Source organism: Leucopleurus acutus (genome assembly GCF_964270905.1).
Source record: "Leucopleurus acutus genome assembly, chromosome: 2".
NCBI lineage: Eukaryota > Metazoa > Chordata > Mammalia > Artiodactyla > Delphinidae > Leucopleurus > Leucopleurus acutus.
In genome coordinates, this window is record NC_139143.1 from 54,294,082 (window position 1) to 54,313,252 (window position 19,171).

The 19,171-nt window shown below is 39.3% G+C and overlaps 1 protein-coding gene across 1 annotated transcript in view; it reads left to right on the plus strand.

Moving 5' to 3' along the window:
• Positions 1 to 19,171, plus strand: part of COLGALT2 (collagen beta(1-O)galactosyltransferase 2) — a 135,045-nt gene that overhangs the window by 57,305 nt on the left and 58,569 nt on the right. The window contains exons 2-5 of the mRNA XM_082862584.1: positions 10,284 to 10,394; positions 12,853 to 12,970; positions 14,735 to 14,869; positions 18,795 to 18,999. Coding sequence (XP_082718710.1) covers positions 10,284 to 10,394; positions 12,853 to 12,970; positions 14,735 to 14,869; positions 18,795 to 18,999 — 569 coding nt within the window. The remainder of the gene's footprint in view (positions 1 to 10,283; positions 10,395 to 12,852; positions 12,971 to 14,734; positions 14,870 to 18,794; positions 19,000 to 19,171) is intronic.

Here is a 19,171-nt window from a genome sequence, read left to right on the forward strand (position 1 = left end):
TCATCACTTTAAATATGTCCTGCCCTCTCTTCAGGTTTACAGAGTTTCTGCTGAAAAATCAGCTGTTAACCTTACGGGGATTCCCTTGTATGTTATTTGTTGTTTTTCCCTTGCTGCTTTTAATATTTTTTCTTTGTATTTAATTTTTGATAGTTTGATTAATATGTGTCTCAGCATGTTTCTCTTTGGGTTTTTCCTGTATGATACTCTCTGTGCTTCCTGGACTTGATTGACTATTTCCTTTCCCATTTTAGGGAAGTTTTCAACTATAATTTCTTCAAATATTTTCTCAGACCCTTTCTTTTTCTCTTCTTCCTCTGGGACCCCTATAATTCAAATGTTGGTGTGTGTAATGTTGTCCCAGATGTCTCTGAGACTGTCCTCAATTATTTTCATTCTTTTTTCTTTATTCTGCTTCCTGGCAGTTCTTTCCACCATTTTATCTTCCAGCTCACTTATCCATTCTTCTGCCTCAGTTATTCTGTTACTGATTCCTTCTGGAGTATTTTTAATTTCAGTTATTGTGTTGTTCATCACCATTTGTTTGCTCTTTAGTTCTTCTATATCTTTGTTAAATGATTCTTGTATTTTCTCCATTTTATTTCTGAGATTTTGAATCATCTTTACTATTATTACTCTGAATTTTTTTTCAGGTAGGTTGCCTATTTCGTGTTCATTTATTTGGTCTTGTAGGTTTTTACCTTGCTCCTTCCTCTGTAACATATTTTTTTGTCGTTTCTTTTTTTTTTTTTTTTTTGATGGGTGGTACTGTATTCCTGCCTTACTGGTTGTTTGGCCTGAGACATCCAGTACTGGAGTTTTCAGGCAGTTGGATAGAGCTGGGCCTTGGTGCTGAGATGAGGACTTCTGGGAGGCTTCACTCCAATTGATATTCCCTGAGGTCTGAGGTTCTCTGGTAGTACAGCGGTTTGGACTCGGAGCTCCCACCACAGGAGCTCGGGCCCGACCTCCAGCGTGGGAACCAAGATCCTGCAAGCTTCATGGCGCAGTAAAAAAAAGGAAAGAAAAAAAAAGGAATAAAGAAAAAAAGGACTAGTACAATATCAAAGAATAAAAAACAAAATAGAATTAGAAAGATACAAATAATATTAGGAAAAATAAAACCATAATCGTAACAACTGCAACAAGTTAAAATAAAACCACAACAGAAGAAAAAAAAAAAGGTTGTGAGTGGGGGGAACAAGCCAAAAGGAGAGAACAATAACAAAGTATAAAGAATAAAATAAAATTAGAAGAATAAAAGATTTATTAGGAAAAATAAAAATTATAAAAGAATCAACAATAGTGAATCAAAAAGGTAAAACAGAACCCCAGTCTAAAAGAGTAAAATGGAAAAAAGAAAAAAAAAAAAAGACTTGGCTATGGGGTCGGAGTTTAGGTAGGGTTGGAAACTAGGCAGGGGAGGGGCTTAGGGTGGGGTGGGACCTAGGCGGGTGGGGGGTGACGTTTGAGCCTGCGGCGTGGTCTAGGCGGGGCGACGTTCAAGCCTGGGGTGGGGCCTCTGCTTAGCACATGGGCAGAAGGCGAGAGGCAGCAGGTGGAAAGGAGGGCCTCTGGAGTGTGGAGTTCTGGAGTTGGGAGTTAGGGTCCTGAGTGAGGGTGTGTGGTGGGGCTTAGGCCCAGCTCATTGGAGGGGGTCTCCCTAGAGGTAGGGCCCTGGGTGGGGCTGTAGGGGTGGGGCTCGGGCTCTGTGCGGCAGGAGGGAGGCTCCAAGGGCAGAGGATTGGGCCTGGGAGCCCAACAGGCTCCCCAGTGCCTAAGTGGACAGGGAAAGAGCTGACCGCGTTCCCTTCTGTTTCTTCGCAGCCCTCCGCACTGTCTCTCCCAGGGTCTCCCCCATCGCCTTTGGACCCCTAACCGTGGGTGGGTCCTGCTGGGTGTAGGAACTCCTCCCCTCCCCCAGCCATCCCTCAGGGGTGTGGGTCCTGAGGTCCGGCCTTTACTTTTGCTCCCCCTTCCCTCCCTCCCACTCCCTCAGGACCCGCATGGCTGGAGGGGGCCTAGGTGGGCAGAGGATCAGGCCTGGGATCTCAGCAGGTTCCTGGGGGCCCAAGTGGGCAGGGGAAACCTGGCCATGCTCCCTTTTGATCCTCTTCCCTCCCGGTGGTTCCCCAATTTTCCCCTTCGGGCGTGAGATCCCTTCCCCTCCCCCAGCCACCCCTCAGGGGCGCCAGTCCCATCCCGCCTCCACTTCTCCTCCCCCTTCACTCCCCCCACATCCCACATCCTACCCGGTCGCTGGGGGTCCCCCACCGGTGTCTGGTAGGTGCCCTAGTTGTGAGAAGACACGAATTCTGTGTCCTCCTAGTCCGCCATCTTGACTCCCAAGGCACCAGCCTGCATCTTTAATATGGCTCCAGTGGCCCCACACTTACCAGTGAGTTTAGCCCTCACAATCTCAGTAGTTCTTGTAAAAGGAAATGAGTCAGTTGTAATTATTTCAAATTGGCTATTAGTTTAGGAGCCAAGACTGAGGAATGAAAACTGACCTTCTAAAACAGGGAGAAATGTCAGTGTGTTTAGATGTTGCCAAAGAAACCTCTATTTTATTTTTGGCCACAGCCAAGTAGGAAAGCTCTGTCATCCTGCAAACATGTTTATCTACTGGTCTGCTCCAGAGTCTCTTGCTTTCCCCTGTAACAGTGACAATGCACCTGCTGGCCTGAGAACTTCATGAGCCAAGGAGATCCCTGTACATGCTGTTGATTGTATTTGCAATATGTGTTTACCCCCGTCCTAATGTGACTTTGAATCGGAGACTCATGGGCCTTTGCTGCCTTGCACAGCTAGGGAAGAGGAAGAGGCAAGAGGAACTAGAAGCAAAATCAGAGAGAAAGCAGATGTGCAGCTTTATGGTAAGAAGTGGCCTAGCCTTCCCCCTAAGGCCATGTGGATGTTGCACCTGTATCTGCCACCTCTTCCATTTCAGGTACTAGCTCCAAAGAAAGCCAGCAAAGACTATTGGACAAAGAAGGGACCAACCATGAGCCTCACAGCTGTATCAGGGCCACAGCCCTCCTGAAGGTGGAGGAGGGAGACCTCTTAGTGGCTGGCAGGTCCTGGTGCTCCTTAGAGATAAAGCAAAGTCGCTGTCCCAATGGGGCCTTCAAAGAAAATTAATTATGTGATGATTGGCACAGCTCAAGATCTGAGCTCTCCTTACTATGTCAGCCGGAGCCAGAGATTTAATGTGATTTAATGTGATTCTCCTCTGGTTGGGACAATTGAAGCAAAGATTGAACAGGCTTAGCCTCCCAGCAGCCTGGTCCTCTGGCCAGTGCTTGCTTGTGCTTTCACAAACACTGGTTTTCCAGTTTGATTAGTGAAATCACTAATCACTGTAAATCACTTGTAAATCACCTCTCCAGATGTATCTTCACTTCATTTGTTTCCTTCAAGGAATCCTTTAGCAATGTCCGTTACCTCTCTGGGTGCCTTTCCTGATCTGATTGGGAGAAGGATGGCAGATTCATTTTCCACGGGAGTGGAGGGAGCTGTCAGTTTGGGAGAGAGCCCTCAGCTTCTCCTGAAGGGGTTCACACCTGCTGTGTCCTCAGCGTCCTAGCTTGATGGAAAAATCCATCTTAGCCACAAAGACTTTATATTTTTAAACATCTTTATTGGAGTATAATTGCCTTACAATGGTTAGTTTCTGCTTTATAGCAAAGTGAAACAGCTATACATATACATATATCCCCATATCTCTTCCCTCTTGCGTCTCCCTCCCTCCCACCCTCCCTATCCCACCCCTCTAGGTGGTCACAAAGCACCGAGCTGATCTCCCTGTGCTATATGGCTGCTTCCCACTAGCTATCTATTTTACATTTGGTAGTGTATATATGTCCATGCCACTCTCTCACTTTGTCACAGCTTCCCCTTCCCCCTCCCTGTGTCATCAAGTCCATTCTCTAGTAGGTCTGCGTCTTTATTCCCATCCTGACCCTAGGTTCTTCATGACCTTTTTTTTTTTTTTTAGATTGCATATATATGTGTTAGCATACGGTATTTGTTTTTCTATTTCTGACTTACTTCACTCTGTATGACAGACTCTAGGTCCATCCACCTCACTACAAATAACTCAATTTCATTTCTTTTTATGGCTGAGTAATATTCCATTGTATATATGTGCCACATCTACTTTATCCATTCATCTGTTGATAAGCATTTAGGTTGCTTCCATGTCTTGGCTATTGTAAATAGTGCTGCAGTGAACATTGTGGTACGACTCTTTTTGAATTATGGTTTTCTCAGGGTATATGCCCAGTAGCGGGATTGCTGGGTCATGTGGTAGTTCTATTTTTAGTTTATTAAGGAACCTCCATACTGTTCTCCATAGTGGCTGTATCAATTTACATTCCAACCAACAGTGCAAGAGGGTTCCCTTTTCTCCACACCCTCTCCAGCATTTATTGTTTGTAGATTTTTTGATGATGGCCATTCTGATCGGTGTGAGGTGATACCTTATTGTAGTTTTTACTTGCATTTCTCTAATGATTAGTGATGTTGAGCATCCTTTCATGTGTTTGTTGGCAATCTGTATATCTTCTTTGGAGAAATGTCTGTTTAGGTCTTCTGCCCATTTTTGGATTGGGTTGTTTGTTTTTTTGATATTGAGCTGCATGAGCTGCTTGTAAATTTTGGAGATTAATCCTTTGTCAGTTGCTTCATTTGCAAATATATTCTCCCATTCTGAGGGTTGTCTTTTCATCTTGTTTATTGTTTCCTTTGCTGTGCAAAAGCTTTCAAGTTTCATTAGGTCCCATTTATTTATTTTTGTTTTTATTTCCATTTCTCTAGGAGGTGGGTCAAAAAAGATCGTGCTGTGATTTATGTCATAGAGTGTCCTGCCTATGTTTTCCTCTAAGAGTTTTATAGTGTCTGGCCTTACATTTAAGTCTTTAATCCATTTTGAGTTTACTTTTGTGTGTGGTGTTAGGGAGTGTTCTAATTTCATTCTTTTACACGTGGCTGTCCAGTTTTCCCAGCACCACTTATTGAAGAGGCTGTCTTTTCTCCATTGTATATTCTTGCCTCCTTTATCAAAAATAAGGTGACCACATGTGCATGGGTTTATCTCTGGGCTTTCTATCCTGTTCCATTTATCTATCTTTCTGTTTTTGTGCCAGTACCATACTGTCTTGATTAGTCTAGCTTTGTAGTATACTCTGACGTCCGGGAGCCTGATTCCTCCAGCTCCGTTTTTCTTTCTCAAGATTTCTTTGGCCATTTGGGGTCTTTTGTGTTTCCATACAAGTTGTGAAATATTTTGTTCAAGTTCTGTGAAAAATGCCAATGGTAGTTTGATAGGGATTGCATTGAATCTGTAGATTGCTTTGGGTAGTATAGTCATTTTCACAGTGTTGATTCTTCCAATCCAAGAGCATGGGATATCTCTCCAACTGTTTGTATCTTCTTTAATTTCTTTCATCAGTGTCTTATAGTTTTCTGCATACAGGTCTTTTGTCTCCTTAGGTAGGTTTATTCCTAGGTATTTTATTCTTTTTGTTGCAATTTTAAATGGGAGTGTTTCCTTCATTTTTCTTTCAGGTTTTTCATCATTTATATATAGGAATACAAGAGATTTCTGTGCATTAATTTTGTATCCTGCTACTTTACCAAATCCATTGATTTGCTCTAGTAGTTTTCTGGTGGCATCTTTAGGATTCTCTATGTATAGTATCATGTCTTTGTGTCCTGTTGCTTGTGGAGCCTCACAGCAGGTCAGGCACTGCACTGTTACATTTTCTACAGGACTCTGAAAATAGAACCTTTAACTAAAGCCTCATGTTTCCTCCAGGGAGCTTGCATCTGGGCCTTTTCTATATCTCTTTCTCCAACCCTCTGAAGAGACAAGCGCCTGCATGTTTTCATGATTACATATTCAAATGGAAACACACTTTCATAAGAGGGATTAAAAGGCAGCAGTTAGAATTATCTGCCTGGATTTCTGTTTATTTGCCTTTGCCAGGGGAGTGGAGAGGCAGGGCAGTTGGTTGAGGGGGGAATGTAAGCCTTCCTCAGTGGGCTGGTGTTCTCTGGGACAGTGCAGGAGACTGGCCCTGCTCATAAAAGACCAGAGTGGATGAACCTGTGACCACAGCTGGAGGATTTGCTCATTTCCTCAGAAGCCTGAGAACAAAGAGAATCTTAACAATTTGGGGAAGTATCTGTACAGGAAATTTTTTAACTCCATCAGGACAGTATTTAAAATCTCTGCCTCCACTTTTAATTAGAGACATCTATCTTTGCATACACCAAGCAGCTAATTTCTCTGGATGTTTGTCAGTAGTGGATACTTAGGCAGAGTTTGGAGTTGTTTAGTCTGTACTCCAGGAAAGTAAATTTCATACAATGAGAGCTTTGTTAAATTTAACTTTGTTAAAATGATTAGGAGGAAATGCATCAACGTGTATGGAGGACAAAGAGAATATAAATCCTGTGTAATGAAGAAACAACAGTCAAGGAAAGAAGTAGATGCTATCTAAAATTTCCTACACTATTTATAAGTAATTTGGGAATAATTTAGAATTCCTAAAACTTTTGGCTAACACTACCGTCAAGATTTTTTTGTTTTAACATACTCTTACTCATAGTACTTTGAGTGAAGAATAATGTGCATTGGAGTGGATTCCCAGTTTCAGGAATTGCTCTACACATGCTTCATACTGTGAGATGAGTGGTTTGACAATTCTAGTGCCCTTCCTGGCTATGATGCTGGCCATCATGCTGGACATTAGTGGCTTGCGGCAGTGTGTGAGAGTGGATGTGATTTTTGCTGACATGCTACACTTCTCGGCACAGTTGCAAACTGGATGGAGCCCGTGTCTCTCTCCCACATTGCTTCCTGGCCCACTTTCTCACCTCCTTGTACACCCCCATCTCTGTCCCAACGTACTTACCTGGTATCCCCCAATACCGTCAGCTACACACATCACCTCTCTTCCCTCCAGATAATGGAATGTCTGGGTGGGCCTGTGGGTCTCTCTCCCTCCTAGACCTTGTTTTGAAGAAAGGAGCTGATTCTAATCTGATTTCCAGAAAAGACTTGAAAGTAGATCAGGTGGCCATCGGCATCATCTCTTGATCTTCTGTTTTTTGAATAATGTTTTAAAGAAGGATAGTTTTCGTTCAAATATCCATTTTATGAAATAAGATTTTCAGATATTAGTCATAGACCTCTATCCTTCATTTTTCTATACCTTGTGACTTAAGTGCATACCTTCACGTTACTTGGTGTTTTATAGAAATTTATTCCCTATGTAACATGGAGTTTCACCATGCTTTGCTTAACAATGTTTTTTCTCTTGAACATTCCTAAATATTCTCTCACTTAAAGATTTCATTTTTTACTTTTGGAGCAGCAGTGACCACCCAAAGCTCAAGTAGGAAAAACAAAAACCATTATAGATTGGGTTTAACAAAATCCTATTTACTGAAATTGACATAAATGGAGGACATGACCACTGTTCACATCTCTTCATTTGCTCTTATCAAGGCTCTCAGGGAACCACTGCTGCTGATAATGCCAATAGCTTTCCCTCCCAGGAGGAACTGCTGAATTGCCAGTAAAGTATAAGCCTTTTAAGAGTCTCAGACACCTCTATCTTCCCATGACTCTTTCTTTCCTGTTTGCCTGCCCTCCCTCCCTTCCTATTTTAATTTTATTCAGTGTGGTTTTAAAAAACCAAGAATAGGTGTTGAATTTTGTTAAAGACCTGTTTAGCATTTACAGAGATAATCATATGATTTTTCTTCAGGTCTATTAATATAGTGAATTATATTAATGAATTTCCTTTATATTGCACAATCTTAGGCTATGATATATAATATTTTCTTAATAGGATATTGGATTCTCTTTGCTAATACTTTAGGATTTTTGCAGCATATTCATTGAAAAATATTGGCCTATAGTTGTGTGTGTGTATCTTTATTAGGTTTAGATATCAATATTGTACTTGCATTATTAAAAGGACTTGGATTTTTTTTTTTTTTTTTTGGCCATGAGGCTTATGGGATCTTAGTTCCCCAACCAGGGATTGAACCCAGGCCCCTCAGCAGTGAAAGCACCGAGCCCTAATCATTGGACTGCCAGGGAAGTCCCCCTTTTTTTTTTTTTTTTTAATGCTCTGGAGAACAAGCTACATAACATTGGAAATATCTAATCTATTAAGATATCTGGTAGAATTCCCCTATGAAACCACCTGGGCCAGTGTTTTCACTTTTCTCTTTATTTCTTCCAAGAAAATTGTTCTGTTTAAGTTTTGTCTCTCTAATGGAGTCAGTTTTGCTAACATGCATCTTGCTAGGAAGTCTTCTATTATATCTAGTTTTTAAACTTATTTTTCATTGAGTTGCACAAAGTGACCACTTATGATGTTTTTTAAAAATTCCTTCCATATCAGTCATAGTCCCCTCATCTTTGTCATTTCTTATTTGTAATTTTTGTGTTGTCTTGGTTAGATTAACTAGTGATTGTCTTTTGTTGATTTTGTTCTCAAAAAAAGCAACATTTCTTTTGTTTATTAGTTCTGCTCTTTTTCTACCTCATGACTTTGTCTTTATTTCTTTATGCTTGCTTGTGTTGTTGCTCTTTTTCTAGCTTTTTGAGTAGGAGTTCAACTCATTTATTTTTATTGATTTAAGGATAAAAAAATTGAATTTTTCTCTGACCACTGCTTTAATTGTATCCCCCAGCTCTGATATCTAGTGTTTTCATTATTTATATTTAGAAGTTATAAAGGTGATTTGTAGCTCTTATTTCACTCAATAGTTGTTTAATAGAGAGTTTTTAATGGAATTTTGGGGGTTTTATTTTATTACTAATTTCTAGTTTTATGACATTGTGATCAGAGAATGCTGTTTATATTATTCCAATTTATAGAGGCTTTCTTCATAATGTAATTGTTGGTCAGTTTTTGTGAATGTTCCATGTGCACTTGAGAAAAAAGTATAACCTCTATTATTGTGTTCTGTAGATCCTCTATATATTTACTTTTTTCCCATTTGCACTTTCTTCAACTGAAAATGGTATATTAACATCTCTTATTATTGGTGCTTGTTTTTCCTTGCAGTTTCTATACTTTTTGCTAAATCAGGGGTTGACAAACTACAACCTGCAGACTAGTTGCCTACTTTTGTAAATAAAGCTTTATTGGAGTACAGCAATGCTCATTCATTCATGTATTGTGTATGACCGCTTTACTGCTACAATGACAGAGTTAAGTAGTTGCAACAGAGAGTATATGGTCTGCAAGCCTAAAATAGTCACTATCTGGTTCTTAAAGAAAAGTTTGCCAACCCCTGTGCTATATGAAGGTACATGAATATTCACATTTATTATATCTTTGATGTGAATTATATCCTTTAGCATTATTAGTAGAATTACAATTTTGCTTTGTCATGTTTAATATTTTTTGGCCTGAATTCTACCTTATTTGATGTCAAGTTTACAATCCCTGCTTTCCTTCTTTCTTTTCCAATTGACTGGAATATCGGTTCATTTTTAGGTGTTCTGAATAACTTTGTTTTAGATGTATATCTTATACTCAGCATGCGTTTGCTTTGTGATAAAATTTGAAAATACTTTTGTTTTAATAAGTGAGTTAAGCACCTTTTGAAGTGGATCAATTTATTAAACTTTCAAGGTAGAACAGAAACAAGTTTTGTGTACATTGTTTGAAGACTTTTGAAGGTACTCTATGGTGCATAAGTGATGGTAGAGTTAATCCAAAATAGATCGGTGAAGATACCTTGGATTTTGAATTTTATACTGGGAACTGTTATTGTGACCTTCCCCTCTAGTGCATACGATTAAAGCAGCACTGGCTAAAATTTTTGTTGGACTTGAAATGAAAATGCAGCTCTGAATAATTGCTTAAATCGAGGGTTGTTGTTATGTAAGTTAAAAGATAGAGTTTACATCTTGGGTAACTAAAAATTCAAACAAACAAGAAACTTTCCAAGAATATTAGTTACCTAACTCTACTTTAATTCATTTTATGTATATACTATTTTAATACAACCACTTATTGATTCTATTGGCCAAGTCCTGCTTAAGGATCTAATGACACAGAGATGGTTTAAAGCAACATCTCTCACTTCAGAAATTCATTGTCTAGTTTGGACCATGAGGGAGTCATTTTCATACACACAATGTCTAGAACTGGCCATTCTCCTTTCAGTTAATCTGGGGTCTTTTGGTTTTCCCCCTCTTTCTTTGGATGACATAATAACTGAAATGTGTTGTGCTTTCTTTCATGCAGGGCAGCCACTGATCACAATGTGGATAATACAACAGAAATACTCAGGGAGTGGTTGAAAAATGTCCAGAGAGCCTATCACTATGTGGAGTGGAGGCCTATGGATGAACCTGAGTGAGTAGCAAGAGAACATTTTGTGAACTCATTATTCACCCTTCCCCGCTTAACCAGTCTTCCAGCCGTGTTAGGCTTCCAATCTTGGGGGCACATGTGACTTTCCCTTGTCTTTCATCTCTGTGTCTAGTAAGTTACAAAGACCTGCCATTTCTTCCTTTGACAAATCTTCATGTCTCTCTTCCTCTTTACTCCTTCAGCTACTGGCCAAGTTCAGGTTCTCATTAGTTCTCAAGTAAATTACCACAGCAGCATATATTTTTAAATATTGATATTATTTATTCATACTTTGAGGATAACCCTTTTATCCTTGAGGGAGCATAGTGAAAAGTTTGTATACTTCTGACATACACCTTGCTTTTTCACTCATCATATCTTGGTAATCATTCCAAAGCAATAGTTAAGGAGTGTCTTCCATTATTTTTATGACTGCAGAGTATCATTGTGTGGATGTATCATAATTGTTTAATCAACCTCCTACTGAAGGACATTTACGTTATTTCCAGTCTTTACCATAGCAATTTCTTAGTAGCCTCCATCTTCAAATCATTCTCTATACCACACTGTCAAATCAGTCTACGTAAAATACTAGCGATGTGCTGTCATTTCTCTATTAAAAAGACTTCAGTGACTCTCTAGTACCTACAGAATGAAGTTCAAATACCTGATTTATATTTTTAAAAGATTTCATAAATTTAGCATCCCTACGTATATACCAGTATTTCTTAAAAGAAAACTGCTTCATCTGGATGTTGCTACCAGTTAACTGCTACCAAAAGCTGTTGCTAATCATTCCAGTTACAAAGATGTACCTTCTCTCAACACTTGTATTGCTTATGTCCTGTATCTTCTTGTTTGACACAACAATAAACTTAACTAACATTAACTATCTGATTCATGCATTTTTTTTCTAAGTATTTTTTAAATTTCTTTGGCAGGGGCTAAAATATACAAATACTTTATATTTCACTCAGTGCTATGTTCTTGGTGGGCACTAAATTTATACTTGTTGGATGAACAAATAAGTAAATGAGAACATGAATAAATATATTTAAACTTACTACTCGAAATGTTTCCAAGGCTACTACAATTCTAGCTTAAGAAATTGTAGAAATAGGATGAATTAAGCTGCTGAAATTTTGCCCAGGATAAGTCATTTATTGGAAGCCAAATATGTATTACCATAATAAGAAGTGCTATTCCAGAACAAATTTTTGTTCTTCTAGTCTCTCTTTATATCATATTTTTATTATGTGTATGTATGTACATATCTACATATATATCTCAAATCTCAGTATATGGTCCATATATGGAGCAAAATTTAACAACCAAGTTTGAACACTGTAAAACATTTTGAACAATCTTTTGGAGTTCCTTATAATGGAATTTGGCCTAATTAGAGTAGCCCAGAAAGACTCTATGTACCTCTCTTGCATCCTAGTAATTTTCTCCATTGCCAGATTTTGACTAAATATATTGTATGCCAAGGTCATTGTGAGAAATACCAGAGAAGGCGTTTTTGGGGGCAACATATTCAGAAAAACAGAAATTCCACTGATTTTTGTAGAAAAAATAATTGAGGAAGACATTCCAGAGACTTCCTGTGCAAAAATAGTTTTATTAATTTTATTTGTATGGTTACGGTCTCATTGTTTTTTGCGGTTTCTCATTCACTGAGGGAAATGTACTGCCAGTGCAGCATTAAGAACTTGAAGTGGTGGCCAGTTTGGGGCGGGGCTACTGCGACTTTATCAATGACCATACCAGTTGGGAGCTTTCAGAAAGGTTCTTGAGGGTGTGCTAACCCACCTGCCTCCATGGCCGTGGACGAGTCCTGGCCTGGCTGCTTTGTGGATGTTGATAGAGAGCCCAGCATTATGCATCCGCTCCATGATGTCACTCCATCTGGGGCAGATCAACGTGTTAGACTCTGTGGAATCGTTTACTCAGACTTGACCATGTAAGGTAAACCTTTGTTTTTCCTGGGACACTCATATTTTGATGCTGTAACATTTCCAAATTTATTTGATGTCTAAATGTATAAGACTGTGTCTGGGAACATGAGCGTTGGGGTTATGCCTGGATTCAAATTCTGACTGTACCCCTTATTAACTGCATAATGTTAAGCAAATGATTTAACCACTCTAACCAATTTCCTCAGCTCTGAAATGGGGAGAGTGGTAGCACGTACATCACAAGGACTCAGTGAGTTCTAATGAGAACCCACTGAAATATTTCATGTAAAGAGTCATGTGTATGGGAAGCAGCAAATTACTTAATCTCTCCTTGCTCTTGTTTCTTATCGGTAATAATGGAATAATGATAGCCATAACAGTATCGACTTCCTAGGGTTACTACTGGAAGATTAAATGAATTAGTACATAGTGCCTGGAATATATAGGCACTCAATAATTATTAGCTATTATTATTATTAATATTATTGCTATCATTACTATAGGTCTTATCCTGATGAAATTGGACCAAAGCACTGGCCTGGCTCCCGTTTTGCCCATGTGATGAAACTACGACAGGCAGCCCTTCGAACTGCGAGGGAAAAATGGTCAGACTACATTCTGGTAAAAACAGACGTTTAATTTCTTGATAACTGTTATCTAGAATGTTTCCAAATCAATTGTTGATAATGTAGGACTGTGGGAACAATCAAAACAACCCTTTTTTAGACATCTCCTCCTCAACGTTTTAATAAAGGCACAAGAAAAAATCTGGAGAACTTAATATCGGGATACCTGGATTTCATCTCAGACTCATTCCTGGCATTTTTAGTGAATAAGCAAATAAGCTCCTGAATTATTCAATCTCTTTATTGTAGTAGCCATAAGAAACTCTAATACTTTTTAGTTCATAGAGAATGCTATGGGTAAAGCAATATAAAAGGTCTTGACTTTTTAGAAGAGTTTTGGGGATATGAGAAATTGATTACGTAAAAAGAGATTCAAATTAACAGTTCTGAAATGCTATTATTCCCTTTTGCTCCCGAGTGTCTGGGGAATGGTATCTCTTGCTTGGCTTCCTGGTTGCTCCGAATTATGCTGGACTCTCCTGGAGAATTTCTCTCCATGAAGAGGTTCCATTACTTCCCTCAGAACTTCGAGAGTGGTCCAGAAAAATGCTGGACTTGACAATTAAGAATCAGTGTTATCCTTATCCTCCAGGAACCTGTCTCAGTTGGAAAGGACAGCTCCCTAATCAGCAAGAAGCTACAGTCCCTATTCCCTTTGGAAACTTGACACAGGCTTTTCTCCCCCAAAATTTATGGAAGCAAAGTTCTTCCTCTGTGGCCCCCAAAATCCATTTAATTCTTTTGGCAAACATTTTCCAGTACAACACTACAAATAACGCCAGTAAAGCAAAGCCAGTGTTGTTTCATTAAACTTATGGACGTCTGTTCTCTATCACTAGACTCTGATTCCTAAAGGGAATACTGTTGACCTATGTCCATCCTCAGCCTCTCAACCACAACAAAAATCAGCCCAATAGTTTATCACACACATAATTTCAATACAAATAATTTCATAGAAGTTTCAAATTGTGCTGATATTTAACGTTGTATAGCTGTTTAAATGTCATTGAAGTGTACGAGTGCTGAACCACAAAATTTTTGTTAAAGAGATTGACTATCAAAGAATGAAAGCTTCTGATTATTTACTTTGTGTGTTGCCGGGGGGAGATATACATAACATAAAATCTACCATTTTAATTTTTTTAAGTGTACAGTTCAGTGTGATTATTTTATATGATAGAAACTGTTGCTATACTGTCCCTGTAAATGAATCAGTGTTAACATGGATTTCTGGTAAGCATGGGAAATAGCTTCATTGGTTGGCATGGGTTGCTATAATGTACTTTAAACAAAAATTCGAATTGTAACATTAAGATAGCATTTATGGATCGGTTTGGGGCCATTTTGGCTTTACTATAGACAACCTGAATAGGTGTGTTCGTTTGTACCTAGAGTGGGCACTCCGTGAGTGTGAATAAGTCCTTATTTAAGGGCTTGAGAGCCATTAGTAGCTTATACTTAAACCACTAACCAAGGTGTAGGTTAGGTCCTCGTTGAGTATGTGCCCCATGATGATACCAATTCATTGCTCGGCGCCTTATGCAGAGCTAAACATGTGGAAGTTAGACTAAATGTATTTTGCCTGAATGAAAGCCATCCAGCTGCAAGGGATTTCCATAAGGAAAACACGGATAACATGGATAGCTGGTTCCATATGTCATGAGCAAGTTTCCATGATCCTTTGCCAAGTGTTGGGTTACTCTTGTACCCGTTACTGAAAAGCACCTTTTCATGCGACGTTATCCTTTTCTTTTCCTAGTTCATAGATGTTGACAACTTCCTGACTAATCCACAGACCCTCAATCTACTGATTGCAGAAAACAAAACCGTTGTGGCCCCCATGCTGGAGTCTCGGGGCCTGTACTCTAATTTCTGGTGCGGAATCACGCCTCAGGCAAGTCTTTTGGGTAATGGATTAAGGTTATGAGTTTTAACAAGGAAACCACCTGTCAACAGCCCCATCAATCTTTTTCTGATTTTCTCCCTTGAAACATGCCTGTCATTGTGTTATTGGAGCAAGCATTTTTAGGAAAGGTGGTAAATCCAGGTCCAATGCCACAACCCCATGAGCTCTTCTGTATTGATGACTTATGAAGAAATTATTCTAATGAAGTTAGCATTAGAAGCTTTAAATTCACCACCATAGCTTGCTGAAATTTGTACTTTTTTTCTCCCTGATTCAGAGATTTTCAAAAAATTAAACATTTTTTTTGCTCATCAAAACTAACATAAGAACACTATAAAAAACTGGGAAGAGAAAAACGTTTTTTAAAGAACCATTTTAATCCCTACCACTCTAACATCATAGATGACAGCTTGAATGTTTTTAACTATATCATCAACTGGCTATAATGCAATTTACTTAACCTTTCTCTTAGTTTAAAAACATTTAAGTTACTTGCAACTTTTTTTTTTTTTTTCGGTATACGGGCCTCTCACTGTTGTGGCCTCTCCCGTTGCGGAGCACAGGCTCCAGACGCGCAGACTCAGCAGCCATGGCTTACGGGCCTAGCTGCTCCGCGGCATGTGGGATCTTCCCAGACCGGGCCACGAACCCGCGTCCCCCGCATCGGCAGGCAGACTCTCAACCACTGCGCCACCAGGGAAACCCTATTTGCAACTTTTAACTATTATAATGACCATCATAATTAATATAAAATTTTCCATATTTAATATTATTTCCTTGGGACAGCTTCTGAGAGCTGGAATTAGTGAGTCAAAGAGTATTAAATATTTTAATGACCTTTGATATGTTGCCAAAATATTTCCAAAGAGATCTAATAATTAGAACTGCCATGGTAGATGTTTTTACAAAATTTGAGTTAAAAAAAAATTTCAAATTTCCATCATCTCTCTTTTCCATTGTAAAATATTCGAAGTCTAGAGATCTGTTGCAGTGAATGTTTATGGCTGATTATAGTTTTTATCCTTTAGTTAATAAAATAGAGAGATAAACTGATCAATGTAGTACATATCAATGTAGGATAAAGATTCTTTAAGGGAAAAATTAAATGTTAAGTGTGTTCTCATGCTCAAAGAGCTAAATTTTCAGTCCCTCTTTTATATTTGGTTTGGTTTTAGATGAAGAATGAGGCCAGTGGTGTGCTGATAAATATATAATGACTGGTTCTCTGTGGGGGAAAACCCTTGATTGGTAGCATTTACCAGTTTTCGTGGTGTAAGGACTTCTACCATGCAAATGTTGTTTAAGCTGAGGGAAAGGTTAAGTAAATCGCAGTACAGTCACTTGATGATATAATTATTACAAATATGCAAAGCTTGCTGTCTATGGTTTATTTACAATGGTGGGGATTAACGTGATTTTAGATTTTACGGATTTTAAGCTACCAGCGTGTCAACTGACTTGCAAACTTCCTGGCTCTAGCGCGCTGCTGGATGCAGCGGTACTCTTTCGTTACAGTTATCTCCCGTAGCTCCAAGAGATTTTGAATGCATGTTATCCACATCTCCTTTAGGGACAGATTAAGTTCATATTTATAAAAGCCAATCAGTTCCTTGGGGAGAAGCTGTTATATTAAATTTAAGTTCATAGACTCTTCAGTTAATAATCTGCAGTGCTTCACATGGCAGAATCACCCTGGGGTGTTTTTAATGAGTTGTACATTGACACCAGCATCAAGAGTGGATTATCTTAGTAACCGCAGCCTCCCAGTTTCTGTTGTCTTATTTGCTTTAATATTAACAGCTCACTTACTCTGCACAGTGAAAGTAAAATCTAAGCAATTTAGAGGCAATTCTAATTTGTTCCTGTTTCTGGCTCTCTATCATCCCCAGTGAGGCTTCTGCTAGGGCAGGAACAGAAACAGCCGATGACTTCATAAGCTTGAGGCAGGCCTTGGTTTCCAGAGCCTTTAAACACATCCAAAACCAAATGACCTCAGTTTTATCTGGTCAATGAACCAGAATCATTACCAACAACGTTCAGTTTATGTGGAAAAAATGACACATCTATTGCCTCTGCCTGTCTTCAGGAAGCATATTAAGTCTCTTTCTCTCTTTCTTTCCTTCTCTGCTTCCTTCCTCCCTGCCCCCAGGATATTCAGTGATTCATTATCATCATGAATTTTCCAAGCTTCTCATTCTGACAATATTGTCCTAAGTAGTCTAGAACCTTGTATTTGACATGTGTTCTTAGGCGGTCCTCTGAAGAACCAGTTTTCCCTTTGTCCCTTGGAAGAATATTGATACGTTGAAGGATGTTAAGTGATCCTTAAGTTTAAGGCTTATAATAAAATTGTAGGAATAATAATACTTCATATAATGCATGACAGTTTCCAAAATATCTTCACAGACCGTATCCCATGTGATCCCTTCTACAACCCTGCGAGACAGACAAATCAGCTTTTACCCCATTTTTTCAGGAGAAGAAACTTAGGCTCAAAGAGGTTAAGCATGGGCCTAAGATCAATCAGCTAGATGGTAAAGATGACTCTAAGACGCACATCTTCTGAGTCTTAATTTGTGATCCTTCTTCCTTACCACGTGGTCAGTGTGAGCATTAGCTCAGCTAGAACACTAGTTGAGACCCTGAAAGAAATGTCAGAGACGAGGCTGCAGTGCCTAATGTGTGGGTACTGACACCACTGCAGAAAGTGTGACCGTAAGGGAATGTGACTGATTAATGAATATGAGAGAACTTTTGCAACTACTGAGTATTGTGCCCTTCAGAGTGCTGGCCCTGTGAAACTTTACACTGATTCCATGAGCCTGCCGTTGCCTAAAATGTTTTTGGAAATGCCTTTCCAAGCTTCACATGCTTTTAAGTATGTTTTGTCAAGACACATCTTCATCTTCTCTGGAATGGGTTTGAGCTTTGGCAATAGTCAAGTTATAATTGGTGCCACTGGAGTATAAAGCTCCAGTGGTTTCTGCACCCCATGAGGGCTAATAACACTGGGGTTGTCAATTTACTGCTAAGCCTCCAGCATCTAACACAGCCTGGATTACAGTAGGCACTCAGTAGATGTTTGTTGAATGAACAGTTGAGTTTGGAGGAAAAACAAGCTGGGTTGCTCCAGACCAGTGTGTTCAAAAACCACAAAGTAAGGGCATTGGTTGTCCTGTGTGCTTGCCCAGAGGGAACTTTCAAAAGGGGAATCCCCCCAAAAGTGTGGAGCAGTGGCAGCTCCACCAGGATAGTGAATAAGTAATTGCATTGAAAAAAGACCCCATTTATATGTTTAAGTACTGCATGTTTAGTTAAAAATATCAGCCAATGTAATGTAGTCATTTTAATAATAGCCAATATTTATTGATGCTTTCTTGGTGCTAGGTACTGCTCTAAGCACTTTTCAGGTTTACCTTCCTTAATTGTTACAGACAACCCCATGGAGTAGATAGCGCCATCATTCCTATTTTACAGATGAGGAAATAGGCACAGCAAGGTTGAGTAACCTGACCAATACCTACAGACAGTAAGTAGCTGAGGTGTGATTTAACCTCAGACAGCCAGATCCCAGAACATGTGTTCTTAACTGCTCTGCTCTACCACCTCTGATAACTCATGTCATTCAATCATTAGTCAACACAAAGTATACTTTTATGAAACTATTAAATCAAGAGATATGCTGAAGCCAAAATTATTGCTGGTAACAGGACACTTTTAGTATTGTTTTATATGTAAATAGCATTTCCTGAGCTCAGCTGGAAATTCTTAGGCCAAGATAAGAAGAGAGAAGGTGATTTTGCTTGGGGACTTGTACTTAACCCGTGATGACTTAGGAGTCAGCCTAACAGAAGATTGGGAAAGAGGAAGCCCTCAGATCAGTGAACATAACCCAGCCATTTGTTCCTTACAGGGCTTCTATAAACGGACCCCAGACTATCTTCAGATTAGAGAATGGAAGAGGTTGGGCTGCTTTCCGGTCCCCATGGTCCACTCCACATTCCTAATTGACCTCAGGAAGGAAGCCTCTGACAAGCTGGTGTTCTACCCCCCGCACCAGGACTACACCTGGACCTTTGATGACATCATTGTCTTTGCCTTCTCCAGCAGGCAAGCAGGTACTGTTTGTATGCAGTTGTACTGCAACCATGGAAACACTGCAAATAACCAGCTCCTTTGTTTTGTGCATTTTATTAAAAAAAAACACTCTTAATAAGGAAATAGGCTTCCTATTCAAGTAGTGTTAGAGGCAATTAATTGTCTGCAGTAACCATACCAGCACCCTCTGTG